The sequence below is a fragment of the Copadichromis virginalis genome, linkage group LG23, assembly GCF_057382275.1.
Source record: "Copadichromis virginalis isolate Kocher_CV1m ecotype Utaka linkage group LG23, C_Virginalis_male_GT1.1, whole genome shotgun sequence".
Lineage (NCBI taxonomy): Eukaryota > Metazoa > Chordata > Actinopteri > Cichliformes > Cichlidae > Copadichromis > Copadichromis virginalis.
In genome coordinates this window covers 36,687,075-36,713,763 of record NC_140639.1, presented here as the reverse complement: position 1 = coordinate 36,713,763, position 26,689 = coordinate 36,687,075, and the positions used below count along the sequence as shown (strand labels likewise).

General features: G+C 41.3%; 1 protein-coding gene across 3 annotated transcripts in view; it reads right to left on the bottom strand.

Annotated features, from left to right (window-relative positions):
* Positions 1-12,370: 12,370 nt before the first annotated feature.
* Positions 12,371-26,689, bottom strand: part of LOC146681507 (beta-1,3-galactosyltransferase 1-like) — a 195,368-nt gene continuing 181,049 nt past the window's right edge. For all 3 annotated transcript variants that reach the window (XM_085449308.1, XM_085449309.1, XM_085449311.1), the window contains one exon: positions 12,371-14,589. In XM_085449308.1, the coding sequence (XP_085305434.1) occupies positions 13,345-14,331 (987 nt within the window). In that variant the 5' untranslated portion in view covers positions 14,332-14,589 and the 3' untranslated portion in view covers positions 12,371-13,344. The remainder of the gene's footprint in view (positions 14,590-26,689) is intronic.

Genomic DNA, 26,689 nt, shown 5'->3' with positions numbered 1-26,689 from the left:
CATCAAGGTTTGATTTTTGAAGAAGGGAATTTTCCTGCCTTGCTTCCTCTGTATGCAACAGCTAATGTTCCATGAAAATAAATGTCTACATGCAGGCCAGGGACACATTTTACGTGTATGCACATTTTTTCTCATTATCTCCAATTTCCTATTTCTTTAGAGCAGATGTTACATTGTCACAGGCATGTTATAGAACCAACTTAGGAGGAGCTTTGTGCAACGTAACCCCCCCCCCCCCAAAAAAAGAAGAAAAAATACAAATGTAAACATTTTTGTCCAATCATACTGTGGCACTCTCATGACAGGAGTCAGCTGATAATTCTACATTTCAAATGGATGGAATATTGTGTCATTATTGAGAACTCCTGCATCTCAGTCAGACAGACCTAAAGACTAGTTGGCAATAGGTTCCCAATTGGCTTTTCCTGTTGCAAATGATTGTTACTAACTGCCATCTCTTGGTGAATTTGCTCACAAAAAAAGGGTGTTGCAGCTAAAACCCAATAGTGGTTGCTTAGGTTGCTGGCAAATTGCTGCAGTCCACCATAGGTGCACCTTTTACTTTGCTGGAACCACTTGCAACATACATTTTTCTCTTGCAATCAGTAGTTGCCATGTGGTCACATACCAGTCACTTTGGTTTTTAGTGTTTCGGCCTGATTCTGTGTTATTGCTTTAAATGGCAGTAGAACATCCTATTAATTCACTGTATTGTGCTTTGGTAATTTTATTTTGTCTTTTCTGTCCTTTGTTTTATTTTTTCTTGCTGATATTTATGCTGTAAAATATTTGATGTTTAACTAACTGTTTTGCCAGCTTTGTTTTTCATATCACTCGTTTCTTTGTTATTTTTCCTGCCATAGTGATATCCACAACTTTTCAGAAGCTGATGTTAGACCACAACTTGGGCTTCTTTTTATTTATTCCTGCAATTACATAGTTGCTGATCATGGTTTCCAGTAATGTTCCCACTAGACTGTGACCACAAGAGTGTGCAGTCAGATGATTGAATTCAGCTTTGCTAATTGAATTCTCTTTTGAGTTCTGCCTGAAAAATCAAAGACAGCAAGACTGGGTCGTGCTGCATGAGCCATTTTTTACTTTGGTTCTATTCATAGACATGTTTCCTGATATTTTCTCTTAGAAATCACTGTGTTAATTCAGGATAAATTGTTCCATAAATAATGGTAAGCCATCCTTGTGTGGGGAATGCATATTTTCTTTTCTCTTCAAAAAAGCTCTATATTGGTCTCATTCATCCATAAGACATCATTCAAACTGGCATCTGGTTTCTTTAGGAAACTGTGGCCAGTGTTGCTTTTGGAGAGCAGCAGCCTTGTCCTTGCAGCCCTGGTATGCACACTGCTGTTGTTCATTGTTCTCATTGTTATCGATGAGTTCAGTTGTTTACATTATACACTGGAGACCCTGCACAGTATTACATGCCACGCTCTTAGACTGTTCTTTGTTGGTCAACCACTCCTGGGGAATATAACAGTGCTATAGAAGCTCTTTTATGGTGGATTGGTAGGGTTCTAGCCTGATGTACAGCAATAATATCTCTGTCCACATGCAAATGTAATAAAAAATAGCATAATTAATTAATAATCTCCCTCAGTGATGTGACCTTCAGCTTAGATGAATGAAGTCTCAGCTGTATGATGTATCTATTTGTAATATCCTGTTGTGCTGTGGCTTCATGGAACCTCAGTTCTGTTTGATAGGCAGAGACAGGCATAGTCAGAAAATGGATTTTCATTTTTAATTGAATTTTTCCCCCATTTCTAAGTGAATAACAGTTTAATTGTCAATACCCACCAGCATGAATGAATTAAAAAAAAGAATATTTTTGAACGTTACAGAACAGTTTAGAATCCTGAGTGAAATTCAGAATTTTGTCAGAATTGCATAAAAGTTTTATTTTGCTGCGTGAAAAGCATTTCCCCAAACCAAAGAGTAAACATTTAGTCTGGTTCGATGGGTAAAATTACACTGATGATGTAAACGTCTCAAAAAGTCATGTGATCAAATATGGCACACTTGGCTTTAAAGGGTTAACTTCGCTTTAGCAGCTCATTCTCATATCTTTGATCACTCTGTTGATGCTACAGCTCTGCACATCCTTCTTGTTCTTGAAGATCAGCACCAGCACACTTCTCCATTCCTCAGCTATGCTCTCACTCTCCCAAGACTGTGTTTAAAAAAATTCCACGGCCCTCTCTCCTAGACACCTCCACATCTGGAAACTACTTTCTACTCTTCATCCTCACAGCTGCCCTCACTCTTTTCTAATCCTCTGCACTTCATGATATATGAACCATCCCTCCTCCTTTGTCTCTCATTTTCTACATTCATCAGCTCATCAAAGTGCTCTTTCTATTTCTCACCAAACTCTTCACTCATTAGTACTTTTCCATCTTTGTCTTTAATCACTCTAACCCACTCCACATCCTTTCCTGCTCGATCTCTCTGCCCAGCCAATCAATACAATTCCTTTTCTCGCTCCTTAGTATCCAGTCTCACATACAGCTCAGTATAAGCCTTACTTTTGCCATTACCACTTCTGTCTTTCCCATGTACTTTATACATTTGCCTTTTTAGGCAGCTTTGGCTCAGGTGGTAGAACAGGTAGCCTAGCAAATGGAAGGTCAGTGGATTGATCCCCAGCTCCTCAACTTATCTCTGGGCAAGATACTGAACCCCAAATTACCCCCCGACCTATCACTGTTTGTGTGTTCAATAAAAGCACTTACTCAAATTGAGTATAAAAGTGTTATATAAGTGGCAGTCCATCTACAATTGCTTTTCTTCATCATTTAATCCTGGCCTCTGTCTTCACTCGCTTCCTCTTATTGTTTCCAAAGTCATGCTACAGACTTTTTTTTTTTTTTTTTTTTTTTTTGCATTTTAAGGAGAAATTTATTTTGAGCAAAGAAAAGCTAAATTTGAGTGAACAAAATTCATTGCTGCATGCAAAAAATGTATTTCAGTGTTTGCTATTGTCCATATACACCAAGGCTTTTTTTTTTTTTTTTTCTTTTGCCTGTCCCGTTGTTGTCTAAAGGCAAAGAAAGATGCCCAACGGATTTACTTTACCAAACTGACCATCCCAGCCTTGCCGTAATGGTCCATTTGATTCACCTTTTATTGTTTTTATTTTCACTTACTGAATACGGGACAGACTTGACTGGGGGAAAGAAGGGGAGAAAGAAAGAGGGAAAGAGAAACAGCTGAGAAGAGGGACGGGGGAGAAGGGCAAAAGACAAAAACCAACAGAACGGGCAGAGAAAAAAAATGCATATATCGATCACCTGGGTCACCTGCTGAGAAAGAAAAAAGAAAGCAAGCAGAAGAGAACAAGAGTAATAGAATAAACAACATCACAATGATATATGGGAATATGACAGTAAATACTAAATGTTAAACATTATTGTGCAGCACATAAGATCAACAGAACACAGTGTGCTTTGAGGTAGGAGCCAAAAAGGGTGTAGTTTGTGGGTGTGATCACCCGTGTGTACACCTGTGAGCATGGACGCGCTTGTTTTTTTTTAAAAGGTTCCTTCATGTAATGATCTGCTAGAGGGTGTGTGGGGGGGGGGGCCACAGCCCCGTCCTCCAGGGCATGAAGCAGGTGTGGAGGAGATCAAAACTCCAGACATCCAGAGGCCCCCAGAACACAAGAGACCAAGGAAGACCAACAGAGGGGCAGCTGCGCCACTGTCTGCTGAGCTGAGGAGAGTCCCAGATGAGGGCTCACTCAGCAGCCACGGAGCAGAAGCCAGGGGGAGTTGCAGTGACGCGCCCGTGAGCTCCGCCGGCAGCCAGCTGCGCCTGAGTGACCGAGCCCCAGGCCGAGAGGCCGGGGGCACCCCACCTCCGAAGTGGCCCGAGCGAGCCCCAGGCTCCAGGCCCCGATAAGCGGCCGCCAAGGAGTGAGCCGGTGTGTACCTGGACACCCATCCCCGGACACAAAGAACCACCAACGCACCGATGTCTGAGGGGGTCCGCCACTGGCAGCGGAAGTGGTGGTAGGGGGAGATAGGCCTCCAAACCTTGGAGGGCCTGAGATGTCCCCAGAGAGGTGGCGCCTGACACCCAACCTGACATATAGACACAGACATACAGGCACACACAGATACAAACATCCATTCCCACCCTCATGCTCTCATATGCACTTACTCCACACTCAACCAACGTGGAGACAGACATAAAGAGACGCTGTACACACTATCACACTCCCCAAGCGTACTCTACAAACCGGGTCTAGGTGCCCTTGCCCCTGGAGGGGGGAACTGCACCCAGACCCAGGTGGTGTTTCCCTTTTCCCTGCGGTGGGGGGAGGCAGACCGCCCCGACTCCGCAGCAGCAGGAAGGCTCCACACTCCAGACCGCAGTCGGACGGCCAACTCCTCCTCCTAGCCCCCCTGCTCCAGCAGGTCGCAGAGAATGGGGGTGAGTCATGCTACAGACTAGCAATCCTATGCTGCCATACAGAATTCCTTTTTCTTTGCAACCGACATTCAGCCAAACACAAAGTTTTTAAATTTGACAATTAAAATACACCAAAATTGTTAACCGCCCAGTGGGCTGCACAGTGTCTCCCCAGCAGCTCTCAGCAAGCCCTTTTCCTTTTACCTTGGTGGAATTGTGAGTGCACAGGTGGCAGATTGCTCACTGCCCATTTTTCCAAGGCTATTTTCTCGTAAACGCACATCCTGTGTGTCTCGAAGGGCAGGTCATGATGAGGTCACATCAGCTGAAAGGCTTTAGGGTGACAGAAAATTCATAAATGCATCCATTATATAGAACGATTAAAAGAAGCAGCTTCTTCATGAGCTAGAGATTACGCTGCATTAAGAAATGTTCTCCAGTTTTTGCATAATGTAGAGCATAATGCCAAACCAAGGTCTACTCTGTGCCCTAACAGTACTTCATTTCTCCTCCAGGCTCTAGAGGGCTGAATTCCAATACTTTGTTTGGAACGCTGAGCGTTCCCAGTTGTCTAGCACTCTGCCTTGCTCGTTATGAGCTTCATTTACCACAAGCCCTAGAATAATCACTGGCTTTTCATTTTCCCCAAGCTTTAGCCTTTTAAATTCTCTAACACTGGGTTGTTTGGCCAATTACAGAGCAGCCTTTATATTACTCAGCATATTAGATCAAACTGCATATACCATAGGGGGTGATCAGAGAAATGCACAACACAGCACCGAGGATAAGAAGCTGTGAATAACAATTATTTAACATGTACTACTGGGCATAATGTGTGTGTACATTTTAGAAGAAAATAAAGTCACTAAGTGATAACACGCTGTGGCTGCTGGAGGATGAACTCACATTTTTCCAAAAAGCATCATAAGCTAATCAAGCATAAGAAAACTGCTCCAATTATGTTTTAGTTTGGAAAACTGTTCTAGAAAGTGATCAAAAGAAGCATTTGATGCAAAGACACCAACCGGGAATACTTTTATTATGAAGAAATGATAACAGCATTGGTGTGTTTTCTGCCTACAAGCTCCCACAAGGATCACCAGTGAAACTGTCTGAGGAAAGAGCCACACCACTAGTGCTTCCCACATTTTCATGTTTGACTTTGCAAGTGCAGAACAGAAGACATTTTTCATTTCTCTGGCACTGAATCCCACAGGAGCACTGCACTTCCCTCGGATGATGATGAGAATGCCTGAAACAAGGAGTTCACAAACCCAATAGTCACCCACACCTGTAGGCATCTAATTACAGTGATGCTGCCTGATGCTGATTTATCCTCACTCACTGACACCGACTGTGTGTGTGTTACTGACGCACACACACACTGCAAAAATGCTCTGTGCTGAAGCTGCAAGCGAAGAAAATGAATGAACAGATCAATATTTCAGCTTTTTATTTATTTATTTATTGGTCAGGCAAATGGAAAATGGGAAAATTGTTGTTTAACTGCTTGATTATCATAACTGAAAGGAAAAATTTAAAAAGTCTTATTTCTGATTGATTTTTTAAGATCATTACCTTATCACGGCTGAAAAGTGTGGGCCTGTAGAGGCATCATCAGCAACATATAGGCATTATTAGAATGTCTAACCTTTGGGTTAATAGTGCATGAAGGAGCAAATAAAATTAATGACTACAGACAAAGGACAAAACATCAAATTGCAGAAGATGCGGAAGAAAAAACTTGGTTGTTACATCATCCTCTAACGTTCAGACTATGCTACATGTGGCACAGGCACTGAACGTACAGTAAAGCTCCAGGTCTGGCAAGTGAAGCCATTACCAAAGTAAGGCCCAGTCTGTGACCTCAGTAAACACTTCCTGGTGAATTTACAGGCTCAGTCACTGACATGCATTCTTATCAAATACAACATAAACTTTATTTTGAACTGATTCATGTCCAGACGGATGATAAAGCTGGGTGTGACTATTATGTGACTATTATCAACTATGGTGTACGTCCTTCAAACCTGGATTTTTTTCCATGGCCACTAGGGGGCAATATATGTAGTTGCAAAACGACTTCTGGTCCTATACAAGTGGACATTTTTCATACTTGGCTTATTGGCTACGGACTTGTAATTGACGATTGAATGAGGTTTCATAGTTCCTCTCATCACATCCAGTTTCAAGACACCATGATTGGTACAAAAGTTAATCTCAAGGCTCCGAAGCATGACTTTACAAACAAGTGGGTGACATCTCTGTTCCTATGTTTATCCTTTTCTATCAATGGCTGTTCCACAGGGTTGGCTTACCTTTTAAGTGGCAAACTGCTATTCAATGTAGAGTGTCCTTCTGTCATAATGGCTGGTTTTAATGACCTAAGATGGTGACATCATTCAACTGAAGGGTTCAGGCTTGATAACCAGCGGGCAACTGGCTCACTTGCCACATAAATCTTCTATACCAACAAAACTTTAGTTCAGTGCTAGGACCAATTCTGTTTACATTATACATGCTTCCCTTAGGCAGTATCAATAGAAGACATAGCATACATTTTCACTGCTATGCAGATGACACCCAGCTCTATCTGTCCATGAAGCCAGATAACAGACACCAATTAGTTAAACTGCAGGAATGTCTTAAAGACATAAAGACCTGGATGGCCGCTAACTTTCTGCTTCTTAATTCAGATAAAACTGAGGTTATTGTACTTGGCCCTGGAAATCTTAGAAATATGGTATCTAACCAGATACCTACTCTGGATGGCATTACCTTGGCCTCCAGTAACCCTGTGAGGAACCTTGGAGTCATTTTTGACCAGGATATGTCCTTCAATGCACATATTAAACAAATATGTAAGACTGTTTTCTTTCATTTGCGCAACATCTCTAAAGTTAGAAATATCCTGTCTCAGAGTGATGCTGAAAAACTAGTTCATGCATTTATTACTTCCAGGCTGGACTACTGCAATTCGTTATTATCAGGAAGTCCAAAAAACTCGCTGAAAAGCCTTCAGCTAATCCAAAATTCTGCAGCAAGAGTCCTGACAGGGACTAGAAAGAGAGAGCATATTTCTCCTGTATTGGCTTCTTGTTGAATTCAAAATCCTGCTTCTCACATACAAGGTCTTAAATAATCAGACCTATAAGCATATAGTTAGGGCTGGACCAGGTGACTCTGAATCCTCCCTTAGTTATGCTGCAATAGACGTAGGCTGCCGGGGATTCCCATGATGCATTGAGTTTTTACTTTCCAGTCACCTTTCTCACTCACTATGTATTAACACACCTCTCTGCATTGAATCACATCTGTTATTAATCTCTGTCTCTCTTCCACAGCATGTCTTTATCCTGTTTTCCATCTCCCACCCCAACCAGTTGCAGCAGATGGCCCCGCCCCTCCCTGAGCCTGGTTCTGCCAGAGGTTTCTTCCTGTTAAAAGGGAGTTTTTCCTTCCCACTGTCGCCAAAGTGCTTGCTCATAGGGGATCATATGATTGTTGGGATTTTCTCTGTATCTGCTTTACAATATAAATCTACCAGCTCTTGTTGTGATTTGGCGCTATATAAATAAAATTGAATTGAACTGAATTGAAAAACTGTATTGTGTGAAGCACATGCAATCAGCATGGTCCTTTACGGTCTTGTATTGCTGTTGCTGCATTCCTCACATTTGTAATCAGTTTTCACTGGCTTCGTCTTGTGCCAGAACCAATCTTGGAATAGGAGCTAAAAAAGGAGCCTCTCTCTATGGGTTATTAATAATACCTTAATGATGTTCATTTTTAAATTAGGGTTATGCAAATGGAAAAAGCAAACAAACAAAAACATACAGTAAAAAAATTAATAATAGTAATGTCAAATATAATAACTGTAAGGGCCCATGAAGAGACAGCAGTTCCCGTCTGTCAGGCTGTGACTGGCTGACAGGGCAGAGCACCTCTGAAATATAGTTTGGAGTCTGGCCACAAAAAGCCTTAAATGTAATCCATAAAATCAGTCCTAAAACAAATTTGTAAGCAGTGTACTGGTGCTGTAATGTGATTCCCTGCTCCAACAATTAGCTGAAGCCCGCTGAGTAATTTCTGACTAATAAAAGTCCTGTGTTGTAATCCAGTCGTGATGAGACAGAGAATTGAGAAGCAACACAAATCTGGTTAAATCTTGGTATTTTTAGATGGTGAAAAGAGGAGAGTTTACTGATGTGAAGACTGAATCCAGAATCAAAGAGTACCCCCACGCGTCTTACCATGGCCTTGATGTTGTTAGTGAGATTCGAATTGATCTGAGTGTGCAGGCTGCCCAGATAAATAAGATAAATGTCAGCTTTAGACATGCACAAAGCATAGCTTTTCGCCCATGCAAGCAGTATAATTAAGGCTTTACTTCTCTATAATATGAAATAAATACCTTGTAACCTAATAATTCCATGTTGGAGGACAATAGGCTGCATGTAACTTATGAAGGTCTCCAGTGTCTCTTAACATTAACGCTTTAAACAGTCAAATAAGTATGTCCACACGTCACAAAACACAAGTGCAATTACATCCACCAGATACCACAATCACTGTGACTGTTACAATAACCTGCTAATCCCAGAGAGGAGCCATGGCCCACTGCGTTGAAGTTTCAGCATTTTGTGGCCTAAATCAAAAGCTAACATGGATTTCACATAGTTCAGAATGAATATGTCCCTTCGGCTACCCCAAATGTATATTTTTGGACATTTTCATCTTGCTTTTGATTAAAGGTGTTGAGACCATAGACATAGCTCATTTTTTTAGAATTCAACATGTTTCAACTCTAGGCAAAATGATGCACTTATAGCAATCACTATAGGCATGAATCTTCATGTTACTGTAGGTGTAATGAAAGGTTCCCAAGTCCTTCTAATTTCTACCTTATATCAGGGTTGCAAGCTTTCGTGTGGAGTCAGGTTTGTTTTTTTTTACTTTACAAAGTCTTGAGGTGAAAGTGTAAATATATGTAAAGATGTTTGCAATTTTCTTGCTTTGGAGACATACTCTATGGATCCTAACAAGCTTCAGGGATTTAATAAACTCAAACAGCTGGAAACAACAAAAACAGGTTCAGTCCCTGTTAATGTTTGGTCAAATGGGGACAAGGCTCAGCAGAGAAACTCATTAATCGTCTCTCACTGAGAGGTTGTGCGCCTCAGGCAAATCAAACACTGTTTTCAGTTCTCTAGTGTTTGCGTACCAGCAGATACACCAAAGCTGATGGTAAGACTAAAGAAATTGAAATAAAGCAGTGCCATTGATTCTTCCCATTATCTGGTGTGAGATTTATTTTGGGTGTGAGTCATGTGTCATAGGCCAGAAGCCTGAGAGCTGGTAACACTGCCCATATCATGTCTTTCATAATGAGAATGAAATCAAATAAGTGAGGGAGAGAGACGGAGAAGTCAAAGGATTGACGATGCCTTCTGTCGTGTTTTGCCGTTGAGTTAAAAACTTTTGCAAAAATACAGAGAAAGGTTTTTGGTGTAGCAGGAGGGAAATGCTGACTGTTTGTTTTCAACTGCCTTTGCTAAGCAGTATCCTGCTAGCAACTGTTGCACTGCACAGAAAAAAAAAGGGCACAAAATTGTGTAAACTCGCTCTCCAGGATTGTTTTTGTGTCAAGGTTAGACTGATCTCCAAACGTCTGACCTGTGCTTTCCTTCAAAATATCTGGAAACGACTATTTTTAAAGCTAATTTGTGATTTTTTATGTTTTGTGAAACATAAAAGCTGAAATTCAAATACATATACATTTAAAGCAAAACTCTTGAAAACATTTTTTGTTGGTGGATGCAATCCTCATTGATAGGTGAAATTAATAAAACATAACATGTACTATAATCCTACTGTTTTAATCTTATGGCATTGGCATAAAGTCATCAAACATAATTGGTAGCTTTGGTTTGCTAATAGTTTAACTCTGGAGTCAGAATCACTTGGTGACTTGTCTGTAGCGTTTCCCACATAGTACCTATTAAGCAAAGTGTATCAGGATCATGTCTCACTCACTCTCTCCAAACAATGTAAAGATATGTTGATTTACGTCAGACGTTGCGATACGACTGATAGCAGCTCGCCCTCCTGCACTGATTTTTAATATCGTTTCTTTAATGTTTTAGCATCAGTTAAAAACTGATTTTGACATATGTGATTATGTAAGACATAACTTTACAGTATTATTACTTTACAGTATTTATTGTAGCATAAATTACATATTGTCTAAACCAGTGTTTCCCAACCATTGTGCTGCGGCGTGTGTGCCGTGAAAAATGATCAGGTGAGCCATGGAAGATTATCTGGTTCCACCTGATTAGTGCTGTAAGCGACTGGCGTGAGTGACGGGGAGAACAATTACATTCTCTTGCACAAGAGGGCACTACAACTACCTGCTCTAAATAAAAAGGTGCCAACTGCCAGAAAAACAGAAGACTAAGAAGAAATGACATAATAGTGAGACAACGCAGCGCTTAATAGCAATAAATAAATATTTGAAATGAAAAAATAGTCAATCTGACCCGGGTCCTGGAAAAAACTCTAACCCAGATGAAGTCCCTAGCATGAGTAGTGGTCAGAAGAAAGCAAAAAAGATATACTGGTCTTTTGGAGCCAAAAACATACAAAAACAGGCGCAGCGGCGTGGGGAAAAATGATCAATATGCTTTTTATGACATTTTTGTTTGGTGGTGTGCTGTGTGATTTTTCTAATGTGAAATATGTGCCGTGGCTCCAAAAGGTTGGGAAACACTGATCTGAAGGACAGTATGTAATTTATGCTACAGTCAAAATAGGGAATATTGGTTTGAGACCATGGCACAACCAAAATTACTGTTCACTGCCTTGTTGCCTTTTAAATGGTTGCTTCAAAAACAGGGATCTGATCTGTGACCACTTGCTGACAGTTACCAATTTTAAAGCAACTTTTAATTTTCAACCCTTGCTGAACCCCAATTTCCCACTTTACTGAGACATTTGCCCAGGATTCTGCTGGTTCACCTCATGCTACATTTTCTTTTCCCCTGAACCTCATCCTTTTTGGTCTCTTTGCCAGCCCACAGCCTCATAATTGAAAGATTGTTTTTCATATGCGTAAATTTTCAATATCTTTGGAGTCAAAGCTACTGTTTGTGTGCATTTGTAAATTTCTTCAGAGGAAGGAGGTCACCTCCCCCCATGTTATCTAACAGCCAAGATTCATTCAGAGGGAGGGAGTTGCATAAACTTTCCTTCACATTTAGTCAGTGAGTTTGCACTTTAAGCCTTTATAATGTGAGTGTGCAATAAGTCAAAGTAAAACATGCCAGGAAAACTAATAAACATTTGTCTATTCACCTGAATTTTTTTTTCTTTCACTGTCTTTAACAAAACAGAATTTACAATTAAACTGAATTTGCAGTGCGTGGTTTCACCTGCTTACTTGATCACACACCCCAAGATAAAAACATTTAAGTTCCCCAGTGTGAATAAACGAGAGACAGTGAAAACTAAGAAAGTGTTTTCGGATCAGTTCATTTGGACACATAAATCTACCGCAGTAATTCCTCTGATTCAGACAAAAAAACAAACAAAAAAAAAACCAGTCAGTTGCTAATTAGACATCTTATTTAATTACAAGTTGCAAGGGTCTGCCTGCCTACTCACCTGCATGGAAAAGAACAGCAGGTCGTTTCCAGAACCATGCCGAGATTTCAGCTTGCGCCCATCAGTTGGGAGCTGGGATCTGCTTCGACTGGAGCACAGCTGCTGCACAACTAATGAAAGGCTTTCACTTCTGCAGCTTCCACAGTGTTTTCCTTCAGAGACCAAAGAAGATCCCTTACAAGCTCACAGGCATATTAACTACCAGGTTATGTGTATAAATCTGAAGAATATAAACTTTCATATTATTTGCCTTAATAAATGCAACATGGAGTCTTATAAAAGCCTTTATTTAATCTCAAGTAATGGAAAAGAAGAAAGCAATCAAAAATGCAATATTTGTTCTCAATATACACTTCTGCTGCTCCTATAGTACATCTGCTCTCCTTCATGTTCAAGTAATAGAAAATAGAATGATCTGCAGCCTCCTGCCAGTACTGCCAGAGACAAATAACTGCACATTACACATCAACAGAAGTTACATTCACTTGGGAATGCAAGCAGCCCATATCTTCTCTCTGTATAGTTGCTTTATCTTTCCTCATTGTACAATAAGATCTGTTGGTCTCTTGTAAGAAAATATGTCTAATTCTGTAAAGAGCACTACACACTCTGATCATTAATTCCCCTAATCTGCTTTGCTAGAGGGAGAGCAATATGATCTAAATGAGTCATCACACTGTAAACTCATCGAGGTCCTCACGATGACGTGGCTGCTGCAGTGCCAGACAGTACATCCAAATGTTAACACCTTATTCAGAAGTGCACAACAGCTGAAAATACAAGAGGAACATTCATAATTAGAGCCTGTGATGAACCCAAGAAGAGAGCGTCCGGGTCCAGACAAGCATGTCGGCATTTATTCCATCTGCAGTTGGCAATTTTGGGACAGTTTGAGTCTCATGTAAATGAGGAGTTTAACACAAACCCCTCAGCTTCCTGATTTGCAATGTCTTATAAAAATCACTCTGACAATCACAGCCAACCACCTGATTGTTTCACACATTTCTGGAAAGCATTTTCCCAAGTTTGTGCCTAATGTATGAGCACTCAAACAACTTGGAGTGACAGCAGGCAGGATAATACAGAGGGGTTTGCTTTGGCCTCGCACTGTAGAGCTTCATGGTTAAAGAACTGACAGCTTCATTGTTGATATTCAGTATTAGCCAATACAACCAGTAACAGAGAAACAAGTGGTAAGAGGAGATTCAACGCCACGCTGACTCTGTACTGGTGCCAACAGTCCTGCTAACATTTCAGGTGTTTCTTGCTGGTCATGTCGTTCCAGATGCGGTGCATCTCCTCAGGGGAGATCTGGTGGACGGTGACCACCCTGCGGTAGCGACAGAGGCTGTAGGCCATCTTCCAGTGGTTGAAACCACTGTTCTGGAAAGGGTGAATTCCTAACCTCCGGAGGCACACACCAACGTACACGTCCTCCAAGTGCAGCAGCCTGGTGTGTAAGGAGGTTTTGTAGATGAGTTCAGCCACGTCTGCTGAAAAAACGTAGCCGGTGCCAGAGCAGAACGGGGGGTACTTGCTCTCTGGGTACAGATCCCTGGGCATGTACCACTTGCTGCGCATGTCTCTGATTGGCCCACCGTTGATGACATAACCAGTGAAGTACCTCCTTCGGGGCTTTGTGGTAGGCTTCAGGAGGCTAAAGATGAGGTTCTCCATGTTGACAAAGATGTCACTGTCTGTCTTGAGGACATATTGAGCTTTAGAGCAGAAGGTGGCCACCCAGCGCATGCCCATAAGAGTCTTGAGCGTCAGGTTGTGGTATGAGTCAATAAAATCCTCCACTATAATGTCATGAAAGATCTGACTCTCCTGCTCCACCATCTGGTTGAGGACAACATCAGTGCTTCGGCCTAACAGGAAGAGCGTGACCACGCGCACATCCTGAAACGTGCTCTCATCCCCCCATGTCTCTCTGATGGCTTGACGGGCATCGAATTCCTTGTGAGTGGTGCTGATGAGGATGACAAGGAACGGGGGCTCTGACTCACACTTCTTGTCCTCGTTGATGAGGTAGCCGAAGTCGTGTGGGTTGACAGAGCGCGTGCGGATGTTGCTGAATGTGGAGTTCTTGTTCACCTTGAGTGTATTGCGTATTGGGATGTTCACCTGGCCCACGTAGGAAGTAGAGGGGCGGGAAACACTCAGGTACCACAAAGCGCTGGCCCAGCATACCACTGTCAGCAAGTATAAGCAGGAAACCTTAGAAGGCATCTCTGTTCACTTGGCTGGTATTACCAGTGGGAACAGGGTTGGAAATGTTGAAGCCACGCCTCCATGGGTTGTTAGAGCTTGCAGCGCAGCGGGAGGCTGCCTCCGCAACACAGCTGACATTAATTTCAAGACTTCTCTGTAGTCTAGTGCTGCTATTGTGATTGAAAAGCAGAATGGCAGAGATTTCTCATCATGTCCATGCCCTTACTGTGTTCCATCGCAGCTCACAGGACGACTTTCAACTCTTTCTGACAGCATCTAAAAAAAGATGAGAAAAACAGACATAAATCAGAACCACATAATGAAACAGCAGCAGGAGTGAGACAAGGTGAGACATCTAGCATCCTGTGTCTTACATTTTTGAAAAGGCCAGATGTGTGACTTATTTAGCAGCAATTTTTTATTCTCTATTCATTATAGCCTATAACATCAACTCAGCGACTGTGCAAGCAGAAACGTGCCACAGCACATCATTCCATTGCTGCCTCTGACGAGAGGCGCCGGGAGCTGAAAAAAGTGAATATCCCACGAAACACTACCCTACTTTGCCTCGACTTTGACTATCTTCTGTTTGCAAACAGTTTATCTCCCTCTCATCCCAGTGAACTAGACACAGACTGACGAATCAGAGCAGTCACGGCGGAGCAGGAGGAGACGGTGATATTAAGGCAGAGAAGGTGTAATGAGCTCACGGTAAAAATGTAACCTCATTGCCATGGTTGTATTCACCATTCCCTCCCCAGCTACCCTTTCCACACCTTAATGTCACCACCAACTTAGCAGCTTAATTTTGCCCTGTAATGAGCTTCGTTAGTTGGATGTTGTGGAACTCTTTTAAGAATACACGCTGTAATTGGGCACGCTGACATGGGCTATAAGGATGAATATAACATGGAATATTTATTTGGATGCCAGAATTCATTCAAAGAAAACCAGATAAAAACATAATCCTTCACAAACAGACTTATTTGATCCAGGTGTAATCTCTTACGATATCGAAACAGCCTTCTTCTGTTTTTATTCTGAGGAAACACATTTTTGTGTTGTGCATAACTCATGACGAACCAGAGAAAGTGCTACAGATCCTATTAGAGATGCTTCTTGCGCTCTGTTTTAAGATGGAAGTCCTACGATAAGAGCAGCTTATTCTTTTATCAAGCCAAGATTTTGGAATGTCTTGTGGGGCCTGATGGTTCTTTTCATCGGGACTTTTTTCTTATTTCCCCTCACCCTCTCCACCCTCCCCTATCTCTTTTCTCTCTTTCTTAAGCAGAGCCATCAATCTCACGGTCCAGTAGAATCCATCTCATCATGACTGCTTTTCCACACCTCCACACTCTCCATCCACTCAATCACTCTTTCCTCTACTTCAGTGGGCACTTGATCCATCTTTATATGTCTCACTGCCTCCCACTCTCGCCTTTTTTATTATTTTTTTGGTCTGGTTTCACGTTTCCCACACCATCTTGTTTCTTTCCTCACATCAACCATGAACCTTTACCTTCTCTGCATATCATTATTTTTGGTGCGGTGCAATATTTATCACATCAGAGCTCAACTCCACCTAATTGGCAGCTTCTACTGCAATCGGTCTACCTCAAGTTCCACAGCCTCCTCCCTCCCACCCAGACAAAGTCACTACATCATCATATTCATCCCCTTGCCACGACCTCGCTCACCCTTCTTCCCTCTCCTCCCTCTCCCATCCACGTCGGTTTCTTTTCACCTTGAGGAAGCTCTGTCGGTTTCATAATCCTCCAGAACGACTTTATGCTCACAATAACAGATATCCCACTTTAGCGATTCATCTCACGAAATCCTGACACTTAACTTCCTCTCAGAATAAACTGAAGGATGGCTGTATCGTTTCATGATGCTATGCGACATAAAATTACATTAGCATCTGAATACACTCTTTCCCAAATTATCTTACCCTTCTAAAGCAGTATTGGGTGCTTGGGATCACAGTTATTAACTGTGATGATCATTAACACCAGTGTCAGTGTTAATTTGTGGTTAGCAAAAGGTAATATTGAATGGCAAAAACAGCTCACGCAGTTTACTGATACAACCAACTTATTTCCAGACAAAGAATGTTGGATGATAATAGTAGCAGTCACAAAACATAAAAACTTTATTTGGACATGTGGATTACTTTGTTTTGTACTTCTATTTATCCTTCTCACATGAATTATATACTCTCAGGTGCTGATGTTAATCAAATACACCTACTTAAAACTATCCAATCCAACAGTCATGCATACAGTTGTGGTTAAAAGCTTGCTTACACTCATTATGGGCATTTTAGACTTTTAATAATTTCTTTGACTATACATGCAGTTATTTAAGTCTTTTTATGTGGTGCTGAAGGTTCTACAATTTTTTTTTCAGATTAGCTCAAGTACCGTGTGTAAAAAGCTTCATGGAATGGGTTTCCATGGCCTAGCAATTGCACCCAAGCCTTGCATCACCAAGCACAATGCAAAGCATCGGATGCTGTGGTGTAAAGCAACTCACCCCACTAGCTACAACATGATCGCCCACCAGTGCACAAAGCAAGATCCATAAAAACATGGATGAATGAGTTTGGTGTGCGAGAACTTGCCTAGAAAAAGAACACCAATGGCATGAATTAGAGTGAAGACTGTATGCCAGGCTTTCTCATTCAATACCTTTCTGACCTCACAGATGCACTTTTGGAAGAATGGCCCAAAATTCCCAGAAACACATTCCTAAACCTTGTGGAAAACCTTCCCAGTAGAGTTGAAGGTGTTATAGCTGGGATGTCACTCAAGTTCATATGGATGTGAAGGCAGACAAGCAAATACTTTTAGCAATATAGTGTAGTTTGGAACTATTTCTAAACAACTGCAGTCATCACTTCAAACAACTCTACATTAAGTACAAGTTATCTTGATTTGTCACAACTTTGCCGAGGTCTGAAAGAAAAACCAAATGGTCAACTTCTGATGAGAAGAAATTGGTTAAAAACAACCCAGGAACCACCAAGGCTCAAGCCTTCCATGAGCTGGATACTGCTGGAACACCAGCTTCACTGTTCACAGTGACACAAGTCTGACATAATCACGGACTGTGAGTGTGCCGAGCAAGAAAGTAGCCCCTGCTCCAAAACCTTCAAGCTTGACTGAAATTTGCAGCCGCCAACATGAAAAAGCCAAATGCCTTTTGGAGAAAAATTTTATGTTCACATGATACAAAGATTAAGCTATCTGGCCACAACAACAAGAGCAAGAGTATTTGGAGGAGCAAAGGTGAGGTCTTCAGAGCTAAGAAAAATGTCCCAGCTGTCCCAGTGGTTGTAACATTATGCTCTGGATCTGTTTTGTTGCCATGGGTTCTAGTACATATCACAAAACAGATGTAATAATGAATACGGAGGACTACTGCATCTCCTGTTGCTAGCAACAAGCATCATTGAAATGTCTTGAGCCTTGTGAGCAAAAAGATTCAGTGAAACAACCTGAACTGACCAAGGATGACATGGTAGTTTTGGGACCATGTCCCAAAACATGGTGAAGATCACTTCTATGTTCACTTCTATCTTCACCAAAATGTAATTCAAGTTGAACAGAGCGCTTTTTATATAATAGAAAAATCCAACATGAACAGGTGTTAAAGAGAGTAATCCAAAGGAAACAGGAGCTGGACGCAGTGCAGAGATAAATAGGGAGACAAATTCTTAAATAAGACAAGGTCTTAAATAATCAGGCCCCATCTTATCTTAATGACCTTATAGTACCATATCACCTCATCAGAGCACTTCGCTCTCACACTGTAGGATTAGTTGTTATTTCTAGAGTATTTTTAAAAGTAGAACGGGAGGCAGAGCCTTCAGTTTTCAGGCCTCTCTTCTGTGGAACCAGCTTCTAGTTTGAATTCAGGAGACAAACACTATCTCTACCAGTGTTGGTCAAGTTACTTGAAAAAAGTAATCAGTAACTAATTACTGATTACTTCCCCAAAAAAGTAATCCCGTTACCCTACTGATTACTTATTTTCAAAAGTAATTAATTACTTAGTTACTTAGTTACTTTTTAAAAACACGATTTACAACCTGAATAGGTGATAAAGCGATAGATCTTTCAGCCCAATTCTACTTTTTCTACATAATCCATCATACAAAATGTAATCAAATGGAAAAGTCTCTTTTTTAACTTGTTTTATCAGTTTTAATCTTTTAACTTTATGCATCAAGCAAAAAATTTAATTATATGCAACATTCTCTGACTTGAATAAATTAGTTTAACATTTAAACCTATCTTCTGCACATTCCAGCACATAAAATAAAATATTTTTTTGTGTTTACACTCACTCTTTCAAATAGATGCAAGTAAAACACAGCAGAAAATAAATAAAGTCAAAGACTCAGCGGTGCTGTTGCTCTATTTTCACCTGTAAAGCAGGACTGCGGTAGGCGGAGGTTTACCCTGGTACAGGTGTGCCGCGGTCAGTTGAAGAATCCGCGACTTTCTCTGTGAGTTTCCCATTACGTCGTTGCGCACTCGGTGCTTGCTTGGAAGTTTAGGGGTTTTTTTCGCTGTAAAAAGAAGTTTTCTTCCCACGCACGATGGACGCTAATGTTTTTGTCACTTTTTATGGAATCAAACTCAAAGTAAGGTCAGTACTTCCACGCTTAAACGCTGCACGCTCATACTCTCTCCCACAATCGATATGTGATCCATTGTTGATCTGCACACAGCTGTTGTCACTAACGGCGCACTCGCTTACGTCACTGTTGTGAGACATTCTCGCAAAAAATCACGGTTTTAGTAACACAGTAACGCAGCGTTCCTACGGGAAAGTAACAGTAATCTAATTACCGTTTTTGCAATAGTAATCCCTTACTTTACTTGTTACTTGAAAAAAGTAATCAGATTACAGTAACGCGTTACTTGTAACGCGTTACTGCTCATCTCTGATCTCTACTTTTAAGATTAGGCTTAAAACTTGCCTTTTTGCTAAAGCATATAGTTAGGGCTGGATCAGGTGACTCTGAATCCTCCCTTAGTTATGCTGCAATAGGTGTAGGCAGCTGGGGGATTCCCATGATGCATTGAGTATTTCTTCTTCAGTCACCTTTCTTACTCAGCATGTGTTAATAGACCTCTCTGCACTGAATCATACTTGTTATTAATCTCTGTCTCTCTTCCACAGCATGTCTTTATCATGTCTTTCTTCTCTCACCCCAACCGGTCACAGCAGATGGCCCCACCCCTCCCTGAGCCTGGTTCTGCCGGAGATTTCTTCCTGTTAAAAGGGAGTTTTTCCTTCCCACTGTCGCCAAAGTGCTTGCTCATAGGGGATCATATGATTGTTGGGTTTTTCTCTGTATGTATTATTGTAGGGTCTACCTTACAATATGAAGCGCCTTGAGGTGATTGTTGTTGTGATTTGGTGCTGTATAAATAAAATAAAATTGAATTTGGGCTTTGTAGTTTTTATTAGTGGAGTACAGGGACAAACCAAAGCATTTTGGAAACTCAACCGATTATATATCCTAAATAGTTAGAGACATACTGTAATTTCCTCTAAACCTCAACTTTAGAGGCAATGAAAAATGAATGTATGGTGTTTTGAGAAAGAAAAGCATTCTGAAAATTGGCCAAAAGAATTATTTTGGACTTGCAATTTCATTTACTTGGGAAATAGAAATGGCAAATGGAAGGCTGTTGCCCTATAGTTCTAGTAACACTGACTTTTATTAGTAAAAAATGTTGAAAAGGTAATCATGAAAGGATAGAGTATAAGGCATCAGCACATACAAGTTTGTTTGCTTTTTTAAATATTGATGAGAGCACATGGGTGCTTATTTTATGAGTAATGAAGCTTTGGCAAAAAGCTCAATCATCTTTTTATTCTCTCTTCTTCTTCTTCTTCTTCTTCACTTCTTATTCCATCAAAATCCTTTTCATTTATTGTTTGTTTATTCAGAGATCATTCTGCTTTTATTCCTTGAATCAGTCCAAAGCAGTCATTCTTTAAATATAGTTTTACACTAAGAAATCTCCCTGAAAATACTCTATTAGGAAATATCGAGGAAAATATATTACCATGGATACCTAATCATTTGCACAAATATATGACTCTTACAGATACAGTGGGGCAAAAAAGTATTTAGTCAGCCACCGATTGTGCAAGTTCCCCCACTTAAAATGATGACAGAGGTCAGTAATTTGCACCAGAGGTACACTTCAACTGTGAGAGACAGAATGTGAAAAAAAAATCCATGAATCCACATGGTAGGATTTGTAAAGAATTTATTCGTAAATTAGGGTGGAAAATAAGTATTTGGTCACCTCAAACAAGGAAAGTCTCTTGCCCTCACAGACCTGTAACGTCTTCTGTAAGAAGCTTTTCTGTCCCCCACTCGTTACCTGTATGAATGGCACCTGTTTGAACTCATCATCTGTATAAAAGACACCTGTCCACAGCCTCAAACAGTCAGACTCCAAACTCCGCCATGGCCAAGACCAAAGAGCTTTCGAAGGACATCAGGAAAAGTATTGTAGACCTGCACCAGACTGGGAAGAGTGAATCTACAATAGGCAAGCAGCTTGGTGTGAAAAAATCAACTGTGGGAGCAATCATCAGAAAATGGAAGACATACAAGACCACTGATAATCTCCCTCGATCTGGGGCTCCACGCAAGATCTCATCCCGTGGGGTCAAAATGATCATGAGAACGGTGAGCAAAGATCCCAGAACCACACGGGGGGACCTGGTGAATGACCTGCAGAGAGCTGGGACCAAAGTAACAAAGGTCATCATCAGTAACACACTACAACGGCAGGGAATCAAATCCCGCAGTGCCAGACGTGTTCCGCTGCTGAAGCCAGTGCATGTCCAGGCCCGTCTGAAGTTTGCCAGAGAGCACATGGATGATACAGCAGAGGATTGGGAGAATGTCATGTGGTCAGATGAAACCAAAGTAGAACTTTTTGGTATAAACTCAACTCGTCATGTTTGGAGGAAGAAGAATACTGAGTTGCATCCCAAGAACACCATACCTACTGTGAAGCATGGGGGTGGAAACATCATGCTATGGGGCTGTTTTTCTGCCAAGGGGACAGGACGACTGATCCGTGTTAAGGACAGAATGAATGGGGCCATGTATCGTGAGATTTTGAGCCAAAACCTCCTTCCATCAGTGAGAACTTTGAAGATGAAACGAGGCTGGGTCTTCCAACATGACAATGATCCAAAACACACCGCCCGGGCAACAAAGGAGTGGCTCCGTAAGAAGCATTTGAAAGTCCTGGAGTGGCCTAGCCAGTCTCCAGACCTCAACCCCATAGAAAATCTGTGGCGGGAGTTGAAAGTCCGTGTTGCTCGGCGACAGCCCCAAAACATCACTGCTCTCGAGAAGATCTGCATGGAGGAATGGGCCAAAATACCAGCTACTGTGTGTGCAAACCTGGTAAAGACCTATAGTAAACGTTTGACCTCTGTTATTGCTAACAAAGGTTATGTTACAAAGTATTGAGTTGTATTTTTGTTATTGACCAAATACTTATTTTCCACCCTAATTTATGAATAAATTCTTTACAAATCCTACCATGTGAATTCATGGATTTTTTCACATTCTGTCTCTCACAGTTGAAGTGTACCTCTGGTGCAAATTACTGACCTCTGTCATCATTTTAGGTGGGGGAACTTGCACAATCAGTGGCTGACTAAATACTTTTTTGCCCCACTGTAGCTGCCAATAGTGATTGGCTGAGACTGAAGGGTTCCACTGCTACAAAACAAGCAAAAAGAAATGAACTGAGGTGGTTTACTTACTTATGGGCTCAGCTATTTATTTTACTGGACTGCTTCTCATTTATTATCAACCTGGACTACTTGGCAGTCAATTTATTCTTGTGCTGACTAAGCAGCTGTATTCATTTTCTATTTCAATGTTGGTGAAACTGCCTTTTCTTTATCTCTGGTCCTCCATAGTTGCTGCAAATCAGGGGTGACAAATGAGCAAGGCAGAGAAGACTATTATCTATGTAGCCTAGCAATGCATACTCCTAGGTAACATTCACAGTGAAGTTTGGTCTGTGTCACGGTCTGAGCTGGCAGATGCAAATGCAGACACCGAAGACAAAGATGGATGTTGAACAGAACGCAAGCCTTTATTATGGTGAAACTGAACAATAAACAAAAGCAAAGAACGACTACACAAAGCTAACAAAACCTAAACTGGGAAGACTAAACACTACATGAAACCTGAAAACTTGGAACAAGAAACCTGAAAACCTGGAGACACGGGGGAAATACACCGGGGAGGATACACAGACGATCCAACAGGGAACAAAGGAAAACACTCACTATATATCCAGATGGTAACGAGGAAGGGAGTAACCAAAAGGGGACACAGCTAAACCAAATCTGACAAGAGAAGAAAGGAAGAACGCAAAACTAGATACACTCACAGAAGACACAAGACTGTCAACGTAAAACAGGAAATACAAGACAGACACTGAGGCGCAGACTCGACACTGAGGCGCGACTGACTAGATGGAAATTATGAAAAAAAGAAAGGCAAGGTGACCGAAAGCAACGGCAAGAACTATGAATATAACATAACAGAAAACCATCAAGAGAATTATATATATATATATTAGGGGTGCAACGATATTCGTATCGATATTGAACCGTTCGATACAGTGCTTTCGGTTCGATACGCATATGTATCGAACAATACAAAATTTGTAATTTATTTTATCAACTTTCCGTCTGACGATGCTGTCTGTGTTGAGCGCTCAGTGAATCTGCGTTCGACTACTCCGCCTAGGCTGCACTGTCGAGCGCAGATCCACTGAGCGCTCAACACAGACAGCATAGTCAGAAGGAAGAGTGCAGGGCAAGCTAGCGAGACAGAAGTTAAGCTCTCCTTGCAACATGGCAAATTGAACCTCCCCCACCCTCATTCAGATCTGGCGTTTGGAATTATTTTGGTTTTCATGTGACATATGACCCTGAAGGTAAGCGCGTCATGGACTAAAGTAAAACAGTATGTTGGATGTGCCATGCAATGCTCAATTACATGGGTGGGAGCTAGTGTGTTAGCGCAGTTAGCTCGTTAACGTGTCGGCCGTCTAGCCCCATGCACGGGGCGATCGGCGGTAGCTCGTTAACGGAGATTTGCCGTGTTGTGGCGTTAAGGTCATTTCAACGAGATTAACCTGAAAGCACTAGTGGGAACACAACGAATATGACTGCACATTTACGCCGACATCATCCTAGTGCAAAGACAAGTGGAAGCAGACAAAAACAAGCAAGCATGCTACTAACTTTAGCCGAGTCATTTAGACAGCTGTTAGCACAGGATTCTCCTCATGGGGACCTGATATGTTTAATATGCTGCTGAGAATATAGCCCAGAAGAAGCGTATAGTATAGCTTTTATTTTGGAAAGAGCCATTTCTCTGTAATAAACTCTCTTTTCCAAAGATGAGTGATTCCTCAATCAGATACAGGGCTCGCAAAATCGCTAGCCCGACGTCCTGGGGCTAGCGATTTTTCCAGTCGGGCTACCAAAATCTATCTCTTCCCTGCCCGTCGGGCTATTGTAGGAAGGAAAAATATATGTCAATGCTTTTGCATTCTTTCGGAAATGTAGCTGGGTAATTATGTCATTGGCATCGGTGAGCCACTGTCAATATGTGACATATTGAAATCGCGTTTGAATTTGCGCTTGTTTTGTTGCTTTCACTTTGCAATCGTGGAAACTGTGTATAGAGAGCGACAGCACTGATCTGTGAGTGATGATAATTTGTGCACCAATTCCTCTGACATTGTCTTATTAATCGTTAGCTTACTATGCAAACATGACAAGTGAAATCTCCCGCAGCAAGCTTAAACATGTGAGAGGTTGATCGCGCAGAGAATCGCTGAGCTTATGTGAGTGCGTGTGTAAAAGCAGCAGGATATATATTTTAGTTCTGCTGAGCCAAATAAGACAGGTCAGGGTGAAGAAGTGACAGCCAAAGAAAAGCTTACCACAAAACGGAGAAGTTATGACAAATCAGACTATAAGGCAAAAAGAAAGTGCAGCTTTATGGTTTCATGGACAAAATAATTTCTGTGGCTGCAATATGACGAGCTAAATAACCAGGGCTGCACATAAGTGGTCCGCAGGTGCGCATTCGCTGTCAAAATAAAAAACACACACAAGGCTTAAGGTTAAATTTAAAAACTGTACTTTTGAGTTAAAATATATATTTATAATTTTAATAAATGACAAATTAAAAAGGCATGAACATTTTTTTTTGTATCGAAAAAATATCGAACCGTGACACCAAAGTATCGAACCGAACCGAACCGTGAATTTTGTGTATCGTTGCACCCCTAATATATATATATATATATATATATATATTAGGGGTGCAACGATACTCGTATCGATATTGAGCCGTTCGATACAGTGCTTTCGGTTCGGTACGCATATGTATCGAAAAATACAACATTTTTAATTTATTTTATCAACTTTCCTTCTGACGATGCTGTGTGTGTTGAGCGCTCAGTGGATCTGCGCTTGACAGTGCAGCCTAGGCGGAGTAATCAAACGCAGATTCACTGAGCGCAGGGCAAGCTAGCCAGACAGAAGTTAAGCTCTCCTTGCAACATGGCAAGGCATGGCGTCTAATTCAGATGTGGCGTTTGGAACTATTTTGGTTTGGCATGAATCATCAGCTCTGTTGTCTTTTTAATCAAGTGACCTCTATACGCCGGAGCAAAAAAGCTTGAAGGCTATGTAGATGTGGGAGTTTCAGTCTCGTTCAATGTTGCACCAGGTAATTGATTGCAATCATTAGTGCTGCGTAGAGTGACCTTGCTTACGGGAAAGAATGGGGTTGGGGGGGTTGGGGTGACTTTGCAGGAAGACAGAAAAACAAAGGCAGCACACGAGTGATTTAATAGACTGTAATGTGTGTCTTCATTGTATTGGAGGTGTAAGAGATGAGCTCAGAGGGCAGACACATCTGAAGGTAAATAAATCATATTCCCAGCGCTGGGCTGACATCTTACACTCCTGCTGCCTGCTCCCATATTACAGATTTAATGACTGACAGAGGGAAAAACAGCAAGCAGCTTCTACCACTGGCTGCTTTCATGACTGCTGATTTAAGCAATGCTGTCAAAACATTTACTTCTTTACATCGTAGCATTATGATGTGGAAATACCATTTGAAAGCGAGGCATGACCTGTAAATATAGCTCAACGCGAATGAACAATGAAGTGGAAAACACACTTGCCACTCTGCATTGCTTAAACCAAGGCTGGTTTAAGCAGTACAGGCTGGTTTTGCATTATGGTGGTACTGCTTTTTAATATTTAATGATTTAATATTATTCCTGCTGAATGTGTGAATGTGTCTCCTGTTCATGTCATGATAGAAAAAGACATAGCAAGAAGGAGCAAGCCAGATGGATGAGTGAATAAGTATGAAGTGGATATTAAAACCACAGACTGTGTTTAAAAGATGAATGTAGTCATGGCGATGTCACTTGGTGGGTTTGGACAAGCTGCAGGTTTAGGGGTGCAATGAACAGATACGCATATCTGCTAATTGGTTAATGAGTTAATTAGTGCTTTCACTACCCAAAACAGAAGTAGGAATTTCTTGGATTTCTCAGAAAATTCCATCAAAAATGCTCCAAAAGACACCAAACGCACACAAACAAACCTATGCCCCTCAACCTCAGATCCAGACAGATTAGATAAAAATATTCCTCCGTTGTATATATTTTGCTACAGGAGCTGTAAACATGCTTCTAATGCTGTAAAGTCAGCATTTTAACATGGGAGTCTATAGGGATTGACTCACTTTTGGAGCCATCCTCAAGTGGCTGTGCTGTTCTGTTTGTGCAGTAAATTTCAGGGACTTGGGCAGACGTTATAATCGTGGCTTTAATCTGCAAATTTAAACGATCTCAAATGCACATACACATTTCTCTCACTGATGCTGAAATGGGCTGTCCACAGCACATAACTCAACACCTTATCTCACGCTCCTGCTGTTCACTATGTGATAAGCTCAACAGGAGGTTTATAATTGTCAGTCACAAAAAAAGAAAAGCTATCTTCTGTTTAATGTTTGATCCTCTTTTCCTCCAATCTTCTGCCAAGTCTAAAATCCATTATGTCAGCTTCAAACATTCAAAAGAGGAATTAATGTGGGAAGAATTTAACAGCAATGGCCAAATTGGTTTGCATCCCACCTAATATGAAAGAGACGCAATTAAAATGTCAGGGCTGGAAGACTCCCAGTGTGGCACCAGCTCCGCTTTTGTTTCCTGGATAATAAAGGAGTCAATGATTGTTGAGGAGCAGCACAACCAGACAT